Genomic DNA, 24,408 nt, shown 5'->3' with positions numbered 1-24,408 from the left:
GTGCTGCCTCTTCATTGTGCTGGGACAATCCGCCTTGTGGTGACCTGGGGGGACATCCCAGGGGAGGGGGGGCCTCAGCTGGGCCGGCTGCCAGGCCCTGCTGCCAGCTGGCACAGGGGAGACGCTGGGAGAGGCTGGGGGGTTCTGTGGGGTTGGGGTCCCTGGCTGGCTCCTGTGCTATGAGCTGGCAGTGGTGGGGGGCTCCTGTTCTCCTCAGCATTCTGCTAGCCCTGGGGGGGTCTCCAGGTGAGGTTGGGGGGACCCCTGAGAGCCCCCAGTGTCGTGCCCAGAGCCTGGTGCAGACGGGCTGGACGTGGTGTCATGCTGCTGCTGGCACAGAGCCACTCCCGGGGCGGCTCACTGCAGAGCTGGGACGGGGTCCTGGGCGGGGGAGACCCTCCCCAGGAGGAGCCTCTGGGCAGGGCAGCGACTCCTTCCCGACTCCTTCCCGTAAGTGCCGCCCTGGCTGCCCGGAAAGGGGGGGTTCAGGGGGGGTTGCAGAGCAGAGCTCGCTGTCCAGCGCTGCCCCGCGCATGGCAGCTCCCACAGAGCCGAGTCACGGCGGCCCCGACAGAACGGGAGGGAGGGGGGTGGCTGAGAGGGGCACCCCCTCCATGGATGCTGAGCAGAATGGGACCCAGCTCAGAGGGGTGCTCTACATCCCACATGGGGGGTTTGTACCCCCGTGTTACCTGGGGGAGACCCCATAAGGGTCTCTCTCCTCCTGACCGAGCAGGGGGGGGTTCCTGTGTCTCCCTCGGATCCTCTCCCCCTTGCCCCTGGTGCTGCTGGTTCCTCTGCCTGCACCCCCCAGCCCCTCACCTTGCATCCCTTGGGGGTCCCCGAGTCCCCCTGAAGGGGAATTCCTTCAGCCCCACATCCTGCATCCCCTGCCCCTCATCCCTTGGAGATCCCCGAGCCCCCCTGAATGGGAATTCCTGCAGCCCCACATCCTGCAGCCCCTGCCTCTCATCCCAAGGAGATTCCTGAGCCCCCCTGAATGGGAATTCCTGCAGCCCCACATCCTGCAGCCCCTGCCTCTCATCCCAAGGAGATTCCTGAGCCCCCCTGAATGGGAATTCCTGCAGCCCCAGATCCTGCAGCCCCTGCCCCTCATCCCTTGGGGGTCCTCAAGCCCCTCTGCATGGGAATTCCTCCAGCCCCACATCCTGCAGCCACTGCCTCTCATCCCTTGGAGATCCCCGAGCCCCCCTGAATGGGAATTCCCGCAGCCCCAGATCCTGCAGCCCCCGCCTCTCATCCCTGGGGGCATCCCCGACCACCCCCATCCCCTTTCCCCGCCTCCTCGAGGGGAACATCCGCAGCCTCCGATCCTCCCTCCGGCCGGGGGACCCCTCCCCTCTCTCTGTCCCGGGTCCCCCCGGCGGGGCGGAGCCGCTGTCCGCTATAAACGGCCGCTCCCGGCAGCCAGCGCCCTCCCGGTGCCACCATGAGCCGCCGTGACCGCGACCCCGGGATGTCGCCGCCGCTCACCGTGGCCCCGGAGCGGCTGGCGGCGGCGGCGGCAGCGCGGGGAGCGGAACGGGAGGAGCTGGCGGCGCTGAACGATCGTTTCGCCGCTTTCCTGGAGCGGGTGCGGGCGCTGGAACGGCAGAACGGGACCCTCCGCGCCGCCCTGGGCCGCGCCACGGCCGCCAGCGGGCCCCGCACCGGGCTGGTGCAGGGGGAGCTGCGGGGACTGCGGGAGCGGCTGCAGCGCCTCGGCCGCGACCGGGACCGGCTCCAGGCGGAGCGGGACGGGCTCGCCACAGACCTGGCGGCCCTGAGGCAACGGTGGGACGGCGGCGGGGCCGGGGGAGGCAGCGGGATGGGGAGCGGAGGGTGTGCTGGGGACAGGGGGTTGGACTGGGATGGGAGATGAACTGGGATGGGGGATGTACTGGGATGGGGGATGTACTGGGATGGGGGATGAACTTGGATGAGGGCTGAACTGCAGTGGGGACCGGGGGTGTGGCAGGGTGAGTTATGCATGGGATGAAGACTGGGGAATGTGCCAGAGAGGGACTGGCATGAGGAATGTGATGGGATGAGGCTTTGCACCAGGATGGGGAGCGGGGGATGCAGCGGGATGGGGATGGGGAACCCCCGGGGAAGTCGGGGGAGGGACTGGTGAATGTCCGGGGAAGGGGATCCATGGGAAGGGATACTGGGAAAGGCGCCCGGGATGCACGGAGGGCACTGGGAGATGTGGGCTCTGCGGAAGGGCGGGGCACTGGGAGGGGCAGGACAAGGGTGGGGACACTGGGAGGGGCAGGACAAGGGTGGGGACACTGCGAGGGGATTGCTGCGAGCGCTGGGCGCCGCCCCATCCCCGTTCGCCTCCGCTGTGCGCGCAACAGGAGGAGGGGTCTGCACCCCCGTGCCCACCTCCCCCTCATCCCTTGCTGTCCCCAGGCTGGAGGACGAGACGCAGAAGCGTGAGGATGCCGAGAAGAGCCTGGTGCTGTTCCGCAAGGTGAGGGGGCTGGCGGGCTCGTCTGCCCCCGCAGTACCAGTGATCCGTGGGTGGAGGGGACTGGGAATGGTGGGGACAGGAATAACCCTGGGGAACCCCAATTCTGGGCCCGCGGGAGGTGCTGGTGCACGAATGGCACCAATCAGTGCAGGGGGGCCAGGATGGGACCCCCCAGAGCTGAGCACCCCAGCCTGGTCCCTCCACAGCTCCATCCTCAGCTCCTGGGTTTTGGGGTGATGCTGGGTCAGACCTGCACGAGCCAGGGCAAAACCAGAGTTTGAGAGGGGCTGAGTCTGTGCCCACCTCGTTATTGCTCACTCCCTCCGTGGGTTTGGGCAGGATGGGACCCCCAGGGCTGAGCACACTGGTAGCCCCAGTCGGGTCCCTCCACACCTCCCTCCGCAGCTCCTGGGTGTCTCCAGCTGGAGTTTGGGGTGATGCTGGGTCAGCCCTGCGTGAGCCAGGGCACAAACGGGGTTTGGGGGGGCTGAGTCTGTGCCCACCGTGTCATTGCTCATCCCTCCGTGGGTTTGGGCAGGATGGGACCCCCAGGGCTGAGCACACTGGTAGCCCCAGTCTGGTCCCTCCACACCTCCCTCCGCAGCTCCTGGGTGTTTCCTTGGGGTGACGCTGGGTCAGCCCAGTGCAAAACCAGGGTTTGGGGGGCTGAGCCCCGTGCCCATCACCACCATCACCACCCCGGGGTGGGGATCCAGGATCATCTCATCCCCCCCACGCTGCCCTGCAGCTCATCCCAACCTCTCCCACAGGACGTGGACCACGCCACGCTGTCCCGCCTGGAGCTGGAGCGCAAGGTGGAGCTGCTGATGGACGAGATCGGCTTCCTCAAGAAACTGCACGAGGAGGTGGGGCCGGGGTGGGATGGGACGGGCAGGGGGGGCACAGATCAGGTCCTTGTGATGCCCCCGTGCCCCTGCAGGAGCTGCGGGACCTGGAGGTGAGCGGCCCGAGCCCGGCGGGGCTGCCCGAGGTGGAGATGTGCAAGCCGGAGCTGACGGCAGCGCTGCGGGAGATCCGCACCCAGTACGAGAGCATCGCGGTCAAAAACCTGCAGGAAGCCGAGGAATGGTACAAATCAAAGGTACCCGGGGCTGGGGAGGGATTTAGGAACGGCTGAGCCCTCCCAGAGAGCCCTGACTCGCCCTGCTCGTGCAGTTTGCCGACCTCTCGGATGCAGCAAACCGCAACCACGAGGCGCTGCGCCTGGCCAAGCAGGAGATGAACGAGTCCCGGCGGCAGATCCAGAGCCTGACGTGCGAGGTGGACGGGCTGAAGGGCGTGGTGAGAGCCGGGCAGCGTTCGGGGGCGTGCGAAAAAGCAGAGCCCAGCCCGGCCCTTTGCAGCCCTTTCTGTCCCTGCAGAACGAGGCGCTGCAGCGGCAGATGCGGGAGATGGAGGACGAGTTCGGGGAGGAGATCGGGAACTACCAGGATGTGGTGGGGAGGCTGGAGCAGGAGATCCAGCAGATGAAGGAGGAGATGGCACGGCACCTGCGCGAGTATCAGGACCTGCTGAACGTCAAGATGGCCCTGGACATTGAGATTGCCACGTACAGAAAGCTGCTGGAGGGCGAGGAGAGCCGGTGAGGGCCGCAGAGCGTCCCCATTGCCCGCGGGGATGTCCCCTGTGTTGACTCATCCCGGTTTTTGTGGGATTTTCCCGGCGGGAGGCAGCTCCAGGCCTTGTTCCCACAGGAAAACAAGAGGTTCCCATGGGAGCTGAGATAAAAGCAAGGCCAGGGGATGGTGGGGGAGCTGCCTCCAGCTCTGCTCCGGGTGCCAGCTTGGCAGCCCACGGGCACAGCCCCCAGCCTGGCAGCCCACGGGCACAGCTGATCTGGGGTGTGGGTCACAGACTGGAGAGTGTGGAAGGGTCCCTGGCAATGTCCAGGAGTCCCAGCCCCTCCTCATCCTCCTCTCCCCCCCAGGATCACCATCCCACTGCACCCCACCACCTCCTTCAGCATGAGGAGCTCAGGTGAGCCACAAGCTGGGGGTCCCCCACTATGTCTGGGGGTCTTTCCCTGAGGGTAAAGACCCCAGGTGGGTGTGGGTGGGTCCCTGTGCTCCTGCCCAGGCTGTCTGGGAGGGCACAGGGTCCTCATGGCCCCTCTGTGCCCAGTGCTGGAGCCTCAGCCTGCAGAGAGCCCGGCCCGGAGGATGGTGCTGATCAAAACCATCGAGACACGGGATGGGCAGGTGAGAACTGGGGGTGCCCTGCCTGGGATGCCCAACCCTGCCATGGGACTGATCCCCAAATTCTCCTCTTGCAGCAAGTGGTGACAGAATCGCACAAGGAGCGAACGGGGAAGTGACAGAGAGGAGCGGCTGCGATGGCCCCGAGCCCACGGGAGGGGTTTGCCAGACCCTGCTGAGTCCTGGGTGGGGCACGGAGCAGAGCGGGGGGGCTGGGAGTGCCCCAATTGCTATTGCTGCTGTCAGCACCACGGGTCAACGCCGTGGGGTGTCCCTGTGCCTTTGCAGTGTGTCCCTGTGCCTTTGCCGTGTGTCCCTGTGCCTTGTCCCCCCACTATTTATCGCTATTTATCGCCTATTTATTACTCTCCCAACCACAACCCCAGCTGTATTTAAAATCGGGTGTTCCCCACGCTGCCCTGAGGCCGAGGGGGTCCCGGCTTCTCCCTCCTGGCACCACAGCTGGCACTGCTGTCCCCGGGGCTGGCGGGTCCGGTGGCACCCAAACGCTGTCCCCTGTGGTGTCACCGCCATGAGGAGTGGGACAGAAAGGGAAGCAGTGCCCGGCTGAGGGGGGATCTGTGTCCCCAGGGCCCCTCTCGATGTCACGACTGCCACTCTGGGGGGGTCTCACCTCCCCTCCCATCACTGCAACAAGCACCGGTTACCCCGGGATTGGTGGCTCCGGTGACATCCAAGCGCTGTCCCCTGTGGTGTCACCGCCATGAGTGGGACAGAAAGGAAACAGCGCCCGGCTGAGGGGGGATCTGTGTCCCCAGGGCCCCTCTCCATGCCACGACTGCCACTCTGGGGGTCTCACCTCCCCTCCCATCACTGCAACAAGCACTGATTATACCGGGGTTGGTGGTGGCACCCAAGCGCTGTCCCCTGTGGTGTCACTGCCATGGGGAGTGGGACAGAAAGGGAAGCAGCGCCAGGCTGAGGGGGGATCTGCATCTCCGGGGTTCATTCTGTCCCAGAGCCCCTCTCCATCACCACGACTGCCACTCTGGGGGGGTCTCACCTCCCCTCCCGTCACTGCAACAAGCACTGGCTGCACCGGGGTTGGCGGCTCTGCTGTTCCCTGTGGTGTCACTGCCATGGGGACAGAAAGGGAAGCAGCGCCCGGCTGAGGGGGAAATCTGTGTCCCCGGGGTTCAATCTGTCCCAGAGCTCCTCTCCATGTCACAACTGCCACTCTGGGGGTCTCACCTCCCTTCCCATCACTGCAACAAGCACGGTTTATCCCGGGATTGCCGGCTCCGGTGACATTGAAGCGCCGTCCCCTGTGGTGGCACCGCCTCGGGGAAGGAGCCTCAACCCCTGAACTCTGAATCCTCGGGGGTCCCGCTGCTTCCCGGGACCCCGCGATTTGCAGAGGACCGACGGACACGCCCGTTATCCCGCTCCAGACCCACGGAATCTCCGTCCGGTGCTCCCGGGGCATCGCAGGACCGGACCGGGCACCGCCGCGCTCGTTCCTTACCGGGACCGCCAGAGGGCGCCACCAGCCCGGCCCGATCGCTGCCGCCGGTTAATTCCGCGTTAATTGCGTGTTAATTACGGGTTAATTACAGCGTGACAAGGCTCTGGGTGCGCGGGGAAACGCCCTGATTTCTATAATTGCGTGAAGGGTTTTTTTTGGCATTGTTAATTGAGTTCAACGAAATTATGCAAAATTGAGTTAATGAAAGATTTGGTTATTAGTTTTGTTATTTTAAGCAATTTTTTGCAGTATTTCATTATTTTCAACATTTTTTGCACCACTGGTTGAATTCTTTGAAGCAAATGATGCACAATTGCGTTATTTAAACAAATCTTGCACACATAATTGCCTTATTTTAAGCAAATGCTGCATCATTGCATTTTAAGTATTTTTTTGCATCGTCAATTGCGTCATTTTAAGCACTTTTTTGCATTATTGTGTTATAGCAAATCATACGAAATTGCATAATTTCATGGAATTTTGGCATAATTAATTGTGTTATTTTATGCAATCTTCGCACCATCAATTACACGAACAAAATAATATAAAATCGCATTATTTTAACTGTTTTCCCCCATTATTAATCACGTTATCTTAGCTAAATTTTTCGCAAGAAAATTGAATTATTTCAACCCATTTTTTGCCTAATTAACAGCATTATTTTAAGCCGTTTGCATTATCTGAAGCGCTAATTGCAATGTGGGTCTCGGGATCCCTGCCCGAGGGTGCTGAAGCTGCTGCCGGGCGGTTTTGGTCACAGGGGACCAAGGACGAGATCAGGGAGCCTCTGGCAGGGGTGACAAAGGCACAGTCACAGCCCCCTGAGAAAGGGTTTAATGAGGGGAGGGGGTGGCACTGCTGGTGCTCTCACAGAAAGGAGGTTCAGGGTGACAGACAGACAGACAGACAGGTATGAACACTATGCACAGGCACGCCCCCCGCCCCACCTCTGGGGAATTGCCCCGCTGGAGAGGGGCTGGGGGCGCTTGCAGTCCTGACAGACTGGGATTTGGGGCGGGGGGCACTGGGAGCACTGGGACGGCCCTCGGGGCGGGGGCTCTTTGGTTTCGGCGTTAAGGCTGCGTGGGGGGGGGCAGGAGGGGCTCATCCCGAGCGGGGACACCCCAACAAGCGCCCAGTAAAACCAGTTCCCCACGCCAGAGGTCACCTGGAGAGCTGGGGCTGTGTCCTGGACCCCTCCCGAACGGGGGTGACTCCAAGGGGGGGTGATCCCTGCTTCCCCCCAGGCACAAACGTGGCTCTGAGAAGGATTCCCAGCCCTGCCCACCACGCTGGGACCTGAGGACAGGCACCCCCCGTTAGGACAGCGAGTTGAGGAAGTGGCTCTCCCCTGCCAGCGTGCTCAGCATGGAGCTCATGTCCCCCACTGCCATGTTGGCACCCCCATGCGAGGGCACCAGGAGCCCCCCGGCCGGGCTGGGGGGTCTGGGCAGTGCCGGGGGGGTCTCCACGTCCTCCACAATGGCAGCAAAGTCAAGGTGCGTGTTCTCCAGGTCCAGTGAGTCCAGGCTGTTGGCCACCTGCTCCCCAGAGTCCAGGTAGTAACAGGAGGTGCCCTTGAGTCCCTCCGGGCCGTAGTGCCCGCTCCCCCCGCAGCTCGCTGCCCCCTGCCCCAGCAGCTTGTGCCCACCTTTGCCCCCCTGCCCTGGGTAGTACAGGGGGAGGTTCCCGGCTCCCTCGGGCACGGGGCGGGCGGGGGGCAGGCGTGGCAGGCGCCGGGCACCGCTGTCCGCCCCCTCGTAGCCATGCCCAGGCTGTGCCAGGCTGTTTGGGTAGCTCAGGTGAGCCGCTGGCTTGGGGCCGCTTGGAGGGTGTGGGATCATCTCGGGGTTGAAGCAGGGCGGGCTCAGGAGGTGCTGGGGCTCCGCCAGGCTCTGCAGATGATCCCCTTTGGGTTGGTAACTGCAGTACCTGGGGCTGAGGTACGGCGGCGGGGCTGGCACGGCCTGGCACTGCCCGGGCTCGCTGCCCAGCCCCGCGCCGGCCACGCTGCCCTTGCACAGGGGCTGCTGCTCCCCCCACATCAGCGCCTGCTGCGCCTCCACGTAGTTCCGGACCATCACCTCTTTGGTCTGCAGAGTGGGGGTCTGGGCTCTGCGGGCACCTGGGCTGGCCATGCCCATGTACCCACCCGGTGTGGGCCCCACAGGGGGGTACCCACCCTGCCCCACGTCCATGCTGTGCCCAAAGGCAGCGGGGGATGCTGAGGGCCCGGCCAGCTTGGTGCTGGGGCAGGGAGTGAGTGCAGGGCTCGGCGCTGGGTATCGCTGCTCAGATTTGATCTGGAGCCGGTTAAAACGATGCCCCCCCGAAAATTCTTGGTCCTGGCATGAGCTCACCAGTTTGGGATGCTGCCCACAGGCGCTGGGATGGGGGTACTCGATGTTTTGATGAGGACAGTGCGGCCCAGACATGGTGGGAGCACCCACACTTTGTCTGGAGCTCATCCCCAGCGTGGCCTGGGGGGGTCCATCCCAGGGCTCTGGCACAGCCCCATTGTTCCCAGCAGGCAAACTGGGGAAGCGCTGGTTCACCTGGCACTGCGGGAGGGAGAACTCAGGCTGCTGCAGCAGCCCCTCCTCCATGTCCCCGTGAGTCCCCACCATGGTCCGGTGAGCGCCGTAGATGCCACCCTGGAGCTCCACGCCAGTGCCCTGGCATGGGAAGCCTTCCTCAGGATAACTCAGGTACTGCTCCATGTCCAGCAGGCCGGAATCGGGGCCAGGGCCCCCCATGCTCTCCATGAAGACGTTCTCAGTGATGCTGGGGGGGCGTGGGGAGAAGCCGTGGCGCTGCAGGTTGGCCTCAGAGCCACCCAGAGGCTGCAGCGCCGTCCTGCCCGCGCCTGGCACGCTCACATTGCCCACGCTCTTAAACCTCTGCACTCTGGGCACGGCCGGAGGCTTGGCCACCGTCCGGGCAGGGTCACTCGCCCGTCGCACGCCGTGTCGGGGCACCATGTGAGCGGGCACGCTGCCCGGGTAACCGGGGCTCTCGTTGGAGCTGTTCCTTCTCAACAAGCCGTTGGCGACGCAGCGAGGCCCGACAGGCGCGGGGTAACCCCCGGGCGTGCCACCGTGCCCACCTGAGGCCACCTGCTCCACGCTGGGCAGCGGGGTGGGCGGGGGGCCGCCCGTGGCCGCGGCGTACTTGGCCTTGAGGCGGTACCGCTGTGCCGGGGTCAGGCTGCCCACCCCCGGCAGCCCCCCGGCATCACCGGAGCGCCGCGACTCATCCGGAGAGGCGGCACCGTAACCGTCCACCGGGCACAGCCCGCCGGGCATCGCCGCGGCGTCACCGCCCGGGCACAGGTACGGGGACACCAGGGAGGAGCGGCGGCTGACGGTGTAGGCAGAGCTGACGGTGCTGGTGCCGCTGCTGCGGCGCTCGCCCGGCGCCGCCAGGCCCAGCTCGGCCGCCGACAGCTCGGCGATGCGGCGGTGAGAGGCCGGGGGTGGCACCTCCCCGGGCAGGCCTGCGGGAGAGAAGTGTCACAGTCATGTTTTCTGAAACATTTTCTGTCACAGTCATGTTTTCTGAAAAAATTTTCTGTCACGGTCATGTTTTCTGAAAAATCCTCTTTGCCCCGGATTCTTCTCCGGGGAAGCTGAGAAGGCTCAGAGAAAAAGGAGAACAATAATTTTCTGATTTGCTTCCCCTGTGTTTTGCTGCTTTGGGATGTGTTTGGGCGTTGTTTACCAACAATTACCAATGATTGTTTCATCGTTAATTTCTTAAATTTACATGGTTTCATGTAAATTGTTTTACTTATTAGCCAATCAGGATCAAGCTGTGTCAAGGCTCTGGAAAGAACCACGAGTTTTTCATTATTATCTTAGAAGGCTCAGAGAAAAAGGAAGACAATAATTTTCTGATTTGCTTCCCCTGTGTTTTGCTGCTTTGGGATGTGTTTGGGCGTTGTTTACCAACAATTACCAATGATTGTTTCATCGTTAATTTCTTAAATTTACATGGTTTCATGTAAATTGTTTTACTTATTAGCCAATCAGGATCAAGCTGTGTCAAGGCTCTGGAAAGAACCACGAGTTTTTCATTATTATCTTAGAAGGCTCAGAGAAAAAGGAAGACAATAATTTTCTGATTTGCTTCCCCTGTGTTTTGCTGCTTTGGGATGTGTTTGGGTGTTGTTTACCAACAATTACCAATGATTGTTTCATTGGTTAATTTCTTAAACCATGAAATTTATGTGGTTTCATGTAAATTGTTTTGACTTATTAGCTAATCAGGATCAAGCTGTGTCAAGGCTCTGGAAAGAACCACGAGTTTTTCATTATTATCGTTTTAGCTTTCTGTAAGTATCCTTTCTGTATTCTTTAGTATAGTTTAGTTTTATAGTTTATATATATATATATATACACATACATACATACATTATGTATATAATATATATTATATATATAAAAACTAAACTATATATACATATACATACATATATATATATATATATATAGTTTAGTTTTTTAGCCTTCTGAGAACATGGAGTCAGATCCATCATTCCTTCCTTCCTTCCTCTGGGAACCCCACAAATACCACAGAGAAGGAGGAGTTACCCCAGGAGACAAGTGTGGCAATGTCAGAGCAGGGACAGGAGCCACCTCCAGAGCTGGGATGTGGCTCTTCCATGGTTAGAGCTGGTGGGGACAGGGGGCAGGTGGCAACAAAGACCAGCAGAAGCTTATTTAGGCTGGAAAAATCATGGAATGGTTTGGGTTGGGAGGGATCCTGAAGACCACCCCTGTCCCATGGGCAGGGACAATTCCCACTGGAGCAGGTTGCTCCAGCCTGGCCTTGGGTGCTTCCAGGGATGGGGCAGCCACAGCTTCTCTGGGCACGCTGTGCCAGGGCCTGCCCACCCTCCCAGGGAAGAACTCTTTCCAATATTCCACCTAACCCTGCCCTCTTTGCCAACATGAAGCCATTCCCCCTTGTCCTGCCACTCCAGGCCTTGTCCAAAATCCCTCTCCAGTTCTCTTGGAACCCCTTTAGGGCTTTAATATTTCCCCAGATTTTGGGGTGGATTTCTACGTTCCAAACTGCAATGCAGGATGTATTCCATTACCATCTGTAGGGCAGATTATCTTCTGTCAAGTGGGCAGTTTGCCTTATCTCTCTCTTTGAGTGCTCACAATCACTCCTCCCTCAGGAGGGGACATCAGCTGATAACAGCTATTGAATGTCCCTGCATGGCTGATAAGAACTGCAGCATCCCATTGGGAGATGTGAGCCCAGAGGGAGGAGCCAAGCATTCCTACCTGGATAGAATCTGAGATTTCAAACATTCCTACCTGGATACAATCTGAGATTTCAAACATTCCTACCTGGATATAATCTGAGATTTCAAATATTCCTACCCAGATAGAATCTGAGATTTCAAACATTCCTACCTGGATACAATCTGAGATTTCAAACATTCCTACCCAGATAGAATCCAGAGCTTTTTGAGACACCAGCACAGCTTTCTCCACTGGATTCCCCAGAGGAACAGCAGCTGCCTCTCCTTCCCCTGGATCTCCAGAGGCAGAATCCATCCTTCTCTACAGATCCCCCTTGCTCCAGCAGAACCACCCCTGACACTGCAGGAGGGCTGCAGCCACAATTCCAATGGGACTGACACCAACACCCTGACCCACAGGGTGTCAGGTTGGGTTCTGACTCTGGCAGTGTTGTTCTAGTGCACTGCATTGTTTATTTTATCCTTTTATTTTCTTCCCTATTAAAGAACTGTTATTCCCTGCTCCCATATTTTTTTGTCTGAGAGCCCCTCAATTTAACATTTATAGCAATTTGGAGGGGTGGGGAGGGTTTATATTCTCCATTTCAGGGGAGGCTCCTGCCTTCCTTAGCAGACTCCTGTCTTTCCAAACCAAGACATTCTAACACCAGCAAGGTGTGGAAACATCTGGCTGCCAACCAGATCTCTGCACACACCTCCCACGGGCCAGGCCCCACATCCCAGGGGGAGAGGCACCCCAATCTCACCGGCTCCAGGGATGGGTGGCAGGTTCAGGCCCTTGGAAGCCGCCGGTTTCCTCAGCTGCTTCAGTTTGTCGATGCGAAGGTTCTCCAGTTTGTGCAGGGCCATGAGCCCCGAGGTGCCCATGGGCTCCCCGGGCACCACGTCCTCCAGAGTGGACAGGTCCTCGTAGCTGCCACCGGCGTTTCCTGCCATCTCCACGCCGCTGTCGTTGTTGGTGGTGCTGCCCAGGGGTGAGTGGTCACTGCTGCACGAGGACTGCCCCCCTGGGCTGGGCTGGGGCTTCTGGGGAGAACCAGAGCAGGGCCAAGGGGGTCAAGCACCCAGAATGTGGGAACCCAGAACATCCCTCTGGCTGTCCAGGATGGCCAAGACCCCTGCCAGGGGGCTCAGGAGCCCTGGCACAGAGCCCAAAACACCTGTGGGTTTGATTATGACCCATGGAGCAAATTACCAACCTTATATGGAGATCAGCAAGCCACAACAGTTTAGGTGGAATAATAGTGAAATTATCACAGGGTGGAAAAAGTAGATTTTGGGGTTTTTGGTATGGGGGTTTAGGAGGCAAGATGGAGGGATCTGGGTGTGTCCAGCCTTTCTCCTTCTGTTTCTTGGCCTCCATCTTCTGCTGTGATGGTGGCACTTTTAGATTGGTTTAGAGTAGAAGCTCACTGTCTAACACAGGTGATAGGTGTTGGGAAGTAATTGTAAATATTGTACATGTAGTTTTTAGTATAAAGACATAACACTGCCCTGGGGCAGGCAGAGTGCCTGGAACTGTCCTGCTGGATGGACCTCGGCAGGGCAGGAGAAAATTTTTTATAGATAAGATAAAATAAAGAACCTTGAGACCGAGAAATGAAGAGCCCTGGGTCCCTCTTCAAGCGCTGGGCTGGGAAAAGAGACTTTAGAACTTTTCTCGGGATCACTCTGATAAGCCAGAGATCCCAACACCAGGACACACTTGGAATCACCACGAAGGTTGGAAAAGCCTCTGAGATCACTGAGTCCAACTATTAACCCAACACTAATGTCACAGATATATTTTATGAAAAATCCTCTCATTAGAATCTTTTCTCCTGAGAAGCTGAGAGGCCTCAGAAATGAAATGTAACCAATGGTTATCTGCTGCTGTGGAATGCAACAGGTGCATCTGGGATTGGTCTCATGTGGTTGTTTCTAATTAATGGCCAATCACAGTCCAGCTGTCTCGGACTCTCTGGTCAGTCACAAGATTTTATTGTCATTCTTTTCTATTCCTTTTAAGCCTTCTAATGAAATCCCTTCTTCTATTCTTTTAGTATAGTTTTAATATATCATTTTCTTTTAATATCATATATATCATAAAATAATAAATCAGCCTTCTGAACCATGGAGTCAAGATTCTCATCTCTTCCCTCATCCTGGGACCCCTGTGAACACCACCACACCCTGCTGTGTTGGTGTAGGACACACTTGGCATCATCCTGAAGGCTGGAAAAGCCTCTGAGATCACTGATCCGAACTATTAACCCAACACTGCCGTGTTCACCACTAAACCACGTCCCCAAGTGCCACATCCCAGCGTTTTTTGGACACTTCACCAAAGAGGAATGGTGATTCCATAGGGCAGCCCATTCCAGCGCCTGACAACAAAGAAATTTCCCCTAATATCCAAGCTAAGCCTCCCCTGGAACATCTTGGGGCTGTTTTCTCCTGTCCCCCACCACCAAACCCTCGCTCCATCCTCCACCACCCCCTCAGCTCCTCACTCACCAGGGCCAGCTCAGGCACCAGGAGTTTCCCATCGTCCTTCTGAGCCTCGCTGGGGCCGTTTGCCTCCTTCTCCTGCTTCATATCCGGGGGGGCGCTGGGGGTGGGCAGTGCCCGGCCCGGCCCCACGTCCCCCCGGTGCTTTTTGGTGACGTGGGCGTCGGGGCCGTGCACGGTCTTGACGTGTTTGCGCAGGGAGCTGGGGTCCGTGTAGCGCTTGGTGCAGCCGGGAATCTTGCACACGTAGGGCTTCTGCATGGAGGAGGGAGGGAGACAGCTCCAGCTGCAGCCCCCTCCCCGAAAACAAACCCCCCTTGTCACCCTCTGCTTGAGAGCTGAGAGTGGCATCAAAGCGGGTGAGTCCCGCTGTGGAGGGGGCACGGTGAGCTCAGGATGGCAGAGGAAGGAGGGAACTGCCCAGGACAGGGGTAAAGGGATCCCAGGGGGAATGCTGGTGATGAAGGAGCCCCCTCCCCAAAAACCAACCCCCCTTGTCACCCTCTGCAGAGAGCTGAGGGTGGCAACAAAGTGGGTGAGTCCCCACGGAGGGTGCACAGTGGGCACTGGGGTGAGCTCAGGATGGCAGAGGATGGAAGGAACTGCCCAGGAGTGGGGTAAAGGGATCCCAGGGGGATCTGATGGGCATGGAGGAGGGAGGGAGACAGCTCCAACTGCAGCCCTCTCCCCAAAAACAAACCCCCCTTGTCACCCTCTGCAGAGAGCTGAGGGTGGCATCAAAGCGGGTGAGTCCCTGTGGAGGGGGCACGGTGAGCTCAGGATGGCAGAGGAAGGAGGGAACTGCCCACGAGTGGGATAAAGGGATCCCAGGGTGATGAAGGAGATACTTAAAGCAGGAAAAGAGGGAGCTGGGGCAATGCCCAGGGGTGTGAGGAGCTCTCAGAGGGCAGGAATGATCCAGGAGCACCCGGTGGGGCCGTACCTCGTTGGAGTGGGTGCGGTTTTGGTGCTTGGCACGGTCAGAGGCGTTGGAGAAGGCTTTGTTGCATCCCTCGTGCTCACACACGTAGGGCTTCTCCCCCGTGTGCGAGCGCAGGTGGGTCTTGAGGTTCTCCAGGCGGGAATAGGCCTTGTTGCAGCCCTCAAACTGCGGCAGAGCAGGGTGGGACGTATCACACGCGGGTGGGACAGGGTGGGACGTGTCACACGTGGGTGGGACAGGGTGGGACGTGTCACACGCGGGTGGGACGTGTCACACGCGGGTGGGACAGGGTGGGACGTGTCACACACGGGTGGGACAGGGTGGGATGTGTCACACACGGGTGGGACGTGTCACACGCTGTCCCCAGGACTCGCAGCACGTGGTGACACGTCCCACAGCCCACGTGTGACACATCTCCCCTCCCAACACACCTGCCAGCCTCACACCGTGGCACAGCCCTTCACCCCGGGGTTGTGCCACCTCCTCCTGTCCCATGGCAGCCCCTCAGAGGGTCCCCAAGCTGGGATTGACAGCAACACCAATCCTGACTTAAATTCAGGAACATATCCCAAAGCATGGGGCAGCTTTAGGGCCCTGTGACCCTGGGTTTGGGTGGGATTTTGGGAGGAAATTCCTCCCTGTGAGGGTGGGCAGGCCCTGGCACAGAGAAGCAGTGGCTGCCCCATCTCTGGAAGTGTCCAAGGACAGGTTGGGCAGGGCTTGGAGCAGCCTGAGATAGTGGAAGGTGGGGTGGGATGAACTTTAAGGTGCCTCTAACCCAAAATATTGCAGGATTCCATGAGCCCCACACCTGTACCCACCTTCTGCCACCCCCTTCTGCCACCCGGGCTCCAGCTCCCATATCTTTGCCTGAGAGCCCCTTAATTTCAAATTTATAACAATTAATTCATTTCAAATTTATAATATTTTTATAGGGGGGAGGGGGTATTTTTATAGGAGGGAGGGGGTTCACATTTTCCATTTCAGGAGAGGCTCCTGCCTTCCTCAGCACACACCTCTCTTTCCAAACCAAGACAAACTTATTCCTGCTCCCATATCTTTGCCTAAAAGCCCCTTAATTTCAAATTTATAATAATTCAGAGGGAGGGGGTTTACATTTTCCATTTCAGGGAAACTCCTGCTTTCCTTAGTGCACACCTGACTTTCCAAACCAAGACAAACTGTTATTCCTGCTCCCATATTTTTGCCTGAGAGCCTCTTAATTTCAAATTTATAACAATTAATTCATTTCAAATTTATAGTAATTTGGAGGGAGGGGGTTTACATTTTCCATTTCAGGGGAGGCTCCTGCCTTCCTCAGCACACACCTCCCTTTCCAAGCCGAGACACCCCTCATTCTCCCAGCCCAGCCAGGATTTTGGGGGGAGTTTTTTGGCATCTCACCGTGCACTTGTGAGGTTTCTCCCCCGTGTGGCGCCTCATGTGCACCACCAGCATGTACTGAGCCTTGAAGGGCCTCTGCTCCCGCGAGCACGCTGCCCAGTGGCACACGAACTCCTTCTTCTCACCGTGGATGTGCTCGTTGTTGATGTGCTGGGGAGGGAGGGCAGCGTCACTGGGGGCACTGGGGAGGGGGCAAGGGATGGGGGATGAAGGAGAGAAAGGGGATGGGGGATTGGGAGAGGAGAAAGGGATACAGGAGAGACTGGGATGGGAAAAAGGGAGAAAAAAAAAACCAGGAGAAACTGGGATGGGAGAAAGGGGATGGAGGGACTGGGATGGGAGAAAGAGATACAGGAGAGACTGGGATGGGAAAAAGGGAGAAAAAAAACCCAGGAGAAACTGGGATGGGAGAAAGGGGATGGAGGGATTGGAAGAGGAGAAAGAGATATAGGAGAGACTGGGATGGCAGGAAGGGACATGGACGGACTGGGATGGGAGAAGGGGATACAGGAGAGACTGGGATGGGAAAAAGGGATACAGGAAAGATTGAGATGGGAAAAAGGGGATGGAGGGATTGGGAGAGGAGTGAGGTGGGAGAAAGGGATACAGGAGAAGCTGGGATGGGAGAAAGGGACATGGACAGACTGGGACGGGAAAAAGGGACATGGACAGACTGAGATGGGAGAAAGGGATACAGGAGAGACTGGGATGGGAGAGAGAGAGAAAATAAACCCAGAAAAAACTGGGATGGGAGAAAGGGAGAAAATAAACCCAGGAAAAACTGGGATGGGAGAAAGGGGATGGAGGGATTGGAAGGGGAGAAAGAGATACAGGAGAGACTGGGATGGGAGAAAGAGATACAGGAAAGATTAAGTTGGGAGAAAGGGGTTGGAGGGATTGAGAGAAGAATGGGGTGGGAGAAAGGGATACAGGAGAAACTGGGATAGGGATATAAGAAAGGGATACAGGAGAGACTGGGATGGGACAAAGGGACATGGACAGACTGAGATGGGAGAAGGGGATACAGGAGAGATTGGGATGGGAGAAAGGGGATGGACAGACTGGGATGGGACAAAGGGACATAGAGGGACTGGGATGGCAGGTGCAGACAGCAGAGTCTGGGGGAGAACAGCCCAGGTGGTGTTTGGAGGAGGCACAGAATGCAGGCGATGTTTGAGGGATACTCTGGGACATCCAAGAGCAGCCAGAGGGGTCCAGGTGGTCCAAAGGACGGTCAGGGGATATGGGAGAGTTGGAGGGAGGAAAGCTGGAGCAGAGGGGGGATCTGGAAGCACCAGTGGCTGAGGAGACCTGGGGGATGCTCATCCCTCCTGGTGAGTCCCCAGGGGTGGATGGGACCTGGGACTGGGAGCTGATCCAGGGAGATGCTGCCCAGCAGCCTGAGGGCAGATTTTGGGCTGGCAACCCCTTGGCAGCCCCTGACTCACGTGCACCAGCTGCTCCTGGGTGTCGAACTCCTTGGCACAGCCGTCCCAGTAGCAGTTGGTCTCATACACAGCCTCACACTCGGCTTTGCCATCCTCCTTCTCCAGCTCCTCCCGGACATCCAGCATGCCCAGCAAGGGCTCCTGGGGGGCACGGGCAGGTGAGCACTCCCAGGGTCACTGCCAGGGCGTTGGGAGGGGGGATCTGATGGTCAGGGATGTACCTGGGTGCCCGTGGATGCTGGGCTGGAGATGTCACCCTCAGATCGCTCCTCTGGGAATTTGGCACTCAGGGGGCTGCTCAGGCTCCACTCCAGCTTCAGCTGCTGCCAGGGCAGGGAAGGGGGAGGGAGTCAGCAGGGAGATGGGCACTGGAACAGGACTTACAGGGATGCACAGCTCACATGGACACGGCTCACATGGAACCCCACTCACAGGGATCCCCAATTACAGGGAACCCCAATCACAGGGATCCCCAATTACATGGAACCCCAATCACAGGGACCTCCACTCACAGGGATCCCCAATTACATTGGAACCCCACTAAAAGGGATCCTCTTTCACAAGGAACTCCACTCACAGATCCCAAATTACACGGAACCCAAATCACAGGGATCCTCTTTAACATGGAACCCCACTCACAGGGACCCCCACTCACTGGGACCCCACTTACACGGAACCCCACTCACAGAGATCTCCAATTACATGGAACCCCACTCACAGGGACCCCTTTTCACAGGGAACCTCACTCACAGGGAACCACTTTAAATCCCCTTTCACATGGAACCCCATTCACAGGGATCCCCAGTTTTGTGAAACTCCATTCACAGGGATCCTTTTTCACATGGAACCCCACTCACAGGGAACCCCAATTACATGGAACCCCACTCAGATGGATCCCAGTCACAGGGATCCCCTCTCACACAAATCCCTCTCACAGGGATCCCTCTCTCATGGATCCCCCATACCTGGCAGTGTTTTAGGGTTTCTCTCACATTTCCCCCCATACCTGGCAGTGTTTTAGGGTTTATCTCACAGATTCCCCATACCTGGCAGTGTTTCAGTGCCCCTTTTTCACATTTTCCCCCATACCTGGAGGTGTTTTAGGGTTCCTCTCACAGATTCCCCATACCTGGCAGTGTTTTAGGGTTTCTCTCCCATTTCCCCCCCATACCTGGCAGTGTTTTAGGGTTTCTCTCCCATTTCCCCCCATACCTGGCAGTGTTTTAGGGTTTATCTCACAGATTCCCCATACCTGGCAGTGTTTTAGGGTTTATCTCACAGATTCCCCATACTTGGCAGTGTTTTAGGGTTTCTCTCACAGATCCCCCATACCTGGAGGTGTTTTAGGGTTCCCCTCACAGATCCCCCATACCTGGCAGTGTTTCAGTGCCCCTTTTTCACATTTCCCCCCATACCTGGCAGTGTTTTAGGGTTCCTCTCCCGTTTCCCCCCATACCTGGCAGTGTTTTAGGGTTCCTCTCCCATTTCCCCCCATACCTGGCAGTGTTTTAGGGTTTATCTTCCATTTCCCCCCATACCTGGCAGTGTTTTAGGGTTCCCCTCAAGGATCCCCCATACCTGGCAGTGTTTTAGGGTTCCTCTCACGGATCCCCCATACCTGGCAGTGTTTCAGTGCCCTGTTTTCACATTTCCCCCATACCTGGCAGTGTTTCAGTGCCCCTCGAGCAGGTGGGTGCTGCAGCAGCCCCGGCCGTGTGGGCACCTCGTGGGAGCTGCAAGCTGGGGCTGGCGTGTACAGGTGCCCTTGGCCCTTGTGCTGCCCAGGTGGGCTCTGGTACCCCAGGGACGGGCTGTGGAGAGCAGGTGACACCATCAGGAGATGAGAACAGAGATCTGGAATCCCAACCATCCCTTCCCCACCGCCCCACGCTGCTCCCAAAGGTGTGGATGGGCACTGGCAAGGGGGGTTATTTACAAACTGCTGAAAGCGCCTCGAGCTGTTTGATTTTCCAGCATCAGTCTCATTGCATGGTTATGACAAAGGGAAGATGCCAGCAGCTCACATCTCAGGCAGCAGACTAAAAACTCGATGTTATAACTCACTTTATGAGCTTTTTAACCAATCCCACAAAGCAAAAGCACATTGACAGCAGCTCTATCCAATCACCATAAGCACACGTACCTTTGGTTAAAACAATGCTTGCTTATTTGGAATACAATACCTGCTTGTAAGCCCTAAAACACAACGCACAGAGCTCCATTATTAACCTTTAACCTTCCTAATATCTTGCTAGATAAACTTTTCTGTAGCTTAGAGAGCTATTCAGACAAGTGTTAATACACAGGCCATTGTTCTATTTGCCTTTGCTTTTCCTACAGTTTAAATAATTTTTCTGCTGTCCTATCTCATGGCTGCTGCTTTAGCTCTGCTCACAGTTCTGCTGCATCTGAGCCCTGCCTTTTGCAGCTTTCCCAAAACCCTCTGATTCTGTAGATTCCCACACCAGGGGGTGCCAGGGGGCCAGGGCAGTGCCCACCTGATGGTGCTGATGGACAGGTGACCGTAGGAGCCGCCAGAGGAGGCGCAGCGGGAGTTGATGAAAGCCACGAGGGAGTTGGGCGAGGTGCGGATCACGGTCTGCAGGTCGATGCTGGAGTCGGACAGGGGCGAGATGGACAGGGCTCGCTTCTTGCTCAGCTTCCCTGCGCCTCGGGGCGTGGAGAACCGGGAGCCTGAGGGGGGCAGAGCGGGGGGCGCTGCCCTCAGTGTGGTCCAGAGGGGCTGGGGGCACCCCAAAGACACAAACCTGGTGTTTGGAGCCTGCAGGAGTGCCCCAAGTGTGCCAGTTCTCTTTGGATTTGGAACTGAGAGATGTTTAACCCCTCTAGGGAATCCCCCCTGCCCCATGGCACCCCAAAATTGGGGGCAGAGCGGGGGGCACTGCCTTCATCACGGTCCAGGGGGGCTGCAGGCACCCCAAGGACACAAACCTGGTGTTTGGAGAATGCAGGAGTGCCCCGATTGTGCCAGTTCACACAGAACTGAGAGATGTTTAACCCCTCTAGGGAATCCCCCCTGCCCCATGGCACCCCAAAATTGGGGGCAGAGTGGGGGGCACTGCCCTCAGTGTGGTCCAGGGGGGCTGGGGGCACCCCAAGGACACAAACCTGGTGTTTGGAGCCTGCAGGAGTGCCCCGAATGTGCTTTGGATTTACAACTGAGAGATGTTTAACCCCTCTAGGGAATCCCTCCTGCCCCATGGTGCCCCAAAATTGCCCTCAGCACGGTTTTGGGGGGCTGGAGACACCCCAAGGACACAAACCTGGTGCTTGGAGGATACAGGAGTGCCCTGGGTGTGCCAGTTCACTCCGGATTTGGAGCACAGAGATGTTTCACCCCTCTGGGCATTCCCCCCTGCCCCGCAGCCCCCCAAAACCCGAGACTCACCATCCCCGGGGTGTTCAGCTCCTGGGGCCAGCCCATACCCGCGGTGCCCGGGCTGGTGGCACACGGGGAAATCCAGCCCTGGAGGAGGGAGCAGAGCTGAGCTGGGGGTGGGACAGAGACCCCCGGAGCCCCCCTGACCTCGGGGGGGGTCCTGGAGCCCCCCCATGACCCACCTGGTGGTCCCGGGGCGGCGGGGGCTGCTCCGTGCGGGGGGTGCAGGCAGCAGTGCTCGCTGTAGCCGGCGGCCGGGGGTCCAGAGGGGTCGAACATGTCGCGATAGGGCCCGGGGGTGGCTCAGGGGGACATCGGGGGGGTGGAGGGGCCCGGGAGGCGACACCGGGACCTGAGGGAGAGGGAGATGTTGGGTTCGGCCGCCAGGGGGCGCCACAGCACGCGGGACCCCCCCCTGCCCGGGACTGGATTTAAACAAAAATCGGCGAAATTTGGGGATTTTGGGAAGAAAATCATCCTTGGGAGGGTGGGCATGCCCTGGCACAGCGTGCCCAGAGAAGCTGTGGCTGCCCCTGGAGTCCTGGAAGCGTCCAAGGCCAGGGCTTGGAGCAACCTGGGATAGTGCAAGGTGTCCCTGCCTATGGTGAGGGGTCAGAATGCGACTTTAGGGTTCCTTTGGAACCTGGATTTAAACAAAAATCGGTGAGATTTGGGGATATTTGGGAAGAAATTCTCCCTGGGAGGGTGGGCAGGCCCTGGCATAGGGTGCCCTGGAGTCCTGGAAGTGTCCAAGGCCAGGCTGGATGGGGCTTGGAGCAACCTGGGATATTGCAAGGTGTCCCTGACTATGGTGAGGGGTCAGAATGCGACTTTAGGGTTCCTTTGGAACATGGATTTAAACAAAAATCCGTGAGATTTGGGGATATTTGGGAGAATTCCTCCCTGTGAGGGTGGGGATTCTCTGGTACAGGATGCCCCTGGAATCCTGGAGGTGTCCAAGGCCTGGCTGGAGCAACCTGGGATAGCGGAAGGTGAGAATGCGACTTTAGGGTTCCTTTGGAACCTGGATTTAAACAAAAATTGGCGAAATTTGGGGATTTGGGGAAGAAATTCCTGCCCATGAGAGTGGGGATGGCCCGGCACAGGGTGCCCCTGGAATCCTGGAGGTGTCCAAGGCCTGGTTGGAGCAACCTGGGATAGTGGAAAGTGTCCCTGCCTATGGTGAGGGGTCAGAACTGACTTTAAGGTTCCTTCTGGAACCTGGATTTGAACTGAAATCAGCGAGATTTGGGGATTTTGGGAAGAAATTCCTCCCTGGGAGGGGGGGCAGGCCCTGGCACAGGGTGCCCACAGAAACTGTGGCTGGCCCTGGAATCCTGGAAGTGTCCAAGGCCAGGTTGGATGGGGCTTGGAGCAACCTGGGGTAGTGGAAGGTGTCCCTGCTTATGGTGAGGGGTCAGAATGTGACTTTAAGGTTCCTTTGGAACCTGGATTTAAACAAAAATCAGCGAGATTTGGGGATATTGGGAAGAAATTCCTCCCTGTGAGTCCTGGAAGTGTCCAAGGCCAGGCTGGATGGGGCTTGGAGCAACCTGGGGTAGTGCAAGGTGTCCCTGCTTATGGTGAGGGGTCAGAATGTGACTTTAAGGTTCCTTCCAGCCCAAACCATTCTGGAATTCTGGGATTCTATGAATTGGAAAAGCGAGGGCACAGCCGGAACCATTCCCGGGCCAAGGACCAGATCTGGCTCCCTCCCTCCTCCCTTCCCAGGGATTCTCCAGCATTCGCAGGTCCCACCCAGCCCTGCCTTGCCCGCGGGTCCCCACCCTGCCCTGTCCCACCCACGCAGCCACGGGGCCCAGCCCAGCCCAGCCCAGGGCGATCGCTGCCTGTGGGGCCCCGCTCCCACCTGGGGCCACCATTCTGTCCCCAACCCCCTGGTCCCCACCCTGTCCCCCCACTCACCATCCTTGTCCTGCCCCCAACCCCATCTCCATTCATTTCCATCCTGGGCCCATCCATTCCCACCCTTCTGCTCCCCAAAACCCCGAGGGTGACACGGACAGGAGTGGGAGAAGCCACCACCTGGGGCCACCCTTCTGTCCCCAAATCCACCTCAACCATCCTGTCCCCCCATTCCTGGTGCTTGTCCTGCCCCCCAACTCTATCTCCACCATCCTGGACCCATCCATTCCCACCCCTCTGGTCCCCAAAACCCTGAGGGTGACACGGACAGGAGCCAGTCCTGCCCCCACCTGGTGCCACCATTCTGTCCCCAAATCCACCTCAACCATCCTGTCCCCCCATTCCTGGTGCTTGTCCTGTCCCCCAATTCCATCTCCCCCATCCTGAGCCCATCCATTCCCACCCTCCCTGGTCCCCAACACCCCAAGGGTGACACGGACAGGAGCCAGTCCCCCCCACCTGGGGCCACCCTTCTGTCCCCAAGCCCTGGTCACCATCCTGTCCCCCCATTCCTGGTGCTTGTCCTGCCCCCCAACTCCATCTCCACCATCCCAAACCCACCCACTGCCATCCCCCTGGTCCCTGTCCTGCCCCCCAACTCCATCTCCACCATCCTGAGCCCATCCATTCGCACCCTCCCTGGTCCCCAACACCCCAAGGGTGACACGGACAGGAGCCAGTCCCCCCCCACCTGGTGCCACCATTCTGTCCCCAAATCCCTGGTCACCATCCTGTCCCCCCACTCCATTCCCACTCCTGGTGCTTGTCCTGCCCCCCAACTCCATTTCCATCCATCTCCACCATCCTGAGCCCATCCATTCCCACCCCTCTGGTCCCCAAAACCCTGAGGGTGACACGGACAGGAGCCAGTCCAGGGCCACCCTTCTGTCCTCAAATCCACCTCAACCATCCTGTCCCCCCATTCCTGGTGCTTGTCCTGTCCCCCAATTCCATCTCCACCATCCTGAGCCCATCCATTCCCACCCTCCCTGGTCCCCAAAACCCTGAGGGTGACACGGACAGGAGCCAGTCCCCCCCCACCTGGTGCCACCCTTCTGTCCCCAAGCCCTGGTCACCATCCTGTCCCCCCACTCCTGGTGCTTGTCCTGCCCCCCAACTCCATCTCCCCCATCCTGGGCCCATCCATTCCCACCCCTCTGGTCTCCAAAACCCTGAGGGTGACACGGACAGGAGCCAGTCCAGGGCCACCCTTCTGTCCTCAAATCCACCTCAACCATCCTGTCCCCCCATTCCTGGTGCTTGTCCTGCCCCCCAACTCCATCTCCACCATCCTGAACCCACCCACTGCCACCCCCCTGGTCCCTGTCCTGCCCCCCAACTCCA

At 58.3% G+C, this 24,408-nt stretch overlaps 2 protein-coding genes across 2 annotated transcripts; one reads left to right on the top strand and one right to left on the bottom strand.

Annotated features, from left to right (window-relative positions):
* Positions 1 to 1,446: 1,446 nt before the first annotated feature.
* On the top strand, positions 1,447 to 6,742 carry PRPH (peripherin). Its single transcript, XM_066567823.1, has 9 exons — positions 1,447 to 1,794; positions 2,416 to 2,476; positions 3,247 to 3,342; positions 3,417 to 3,578; positions 3,653 to 3,778; positions 3,859 to 4,079; positions 4,425 to 4,474; positions 4,619 to 4,695; positions 4,770 to 6,742. The coding sequence occupies exons 1-9, from the start codon at positions 1,451 to 1,453 to the stop codon at positions 4,809 to 4,811; spliced, it is 1,179 nt and encodes a 392-aa protein (XP_066423920.1). The 5' UTR covers positions 1,447 to 1,450; the 3' UTR covers positions 4,812 to 6,742.
* GLI1 (GLI family zinc finger 1) lies at positions 6,734 to 21,417 on the bottom strand. Its single transcript, XM_066567868.1, has 11 exons — positions 21,321 to 21,417; positions 21,148 to 21,225; positions 20,237 to 20,432; positions 19,399 to 19,549; positions 17,960 to 18,061; positions 17,739 to 17,879; positions 16,291 to 16,440; positions 14,887 to 15,051; positions 13,950 to 14,198; positions 12,200 to 12,479; positions 6,734 to 9,674 (listed from the first exon to the last, which is right to left on the bottom strand). The coding sequence occupies exons 1-11, from the start codon at positions 21,415 to 21,417 to the stop codon at positions 7,498 to 7,500; spliced, it is 3,786 nt and encodes a 1,261-aa protein (XP_066423965.1). The 3' UTR covers positions 6,734 to 7,497.
* Between the last annotated feature and the right edge of the window lie 2,991 nt (positions 21,418 to 24,408).

This window comes from Molothrus aeneus, chromosome 30 (assembly GCF_037042795.1).
Source record: "Molothrus aeneus isolate 106 chromosome 30, BPBGC_Maene_1.0, whole genome shotgun sequence".
Taxonomy (NCBI): Eukaryota; Metazoa; Chordata; class Aves; order Passeriformes; family Icteridae; genus Molothrus; species Molothrus aeneus.
This window is presented reverse-complemented; position numbering and strand designations above follow the sequence as displayed.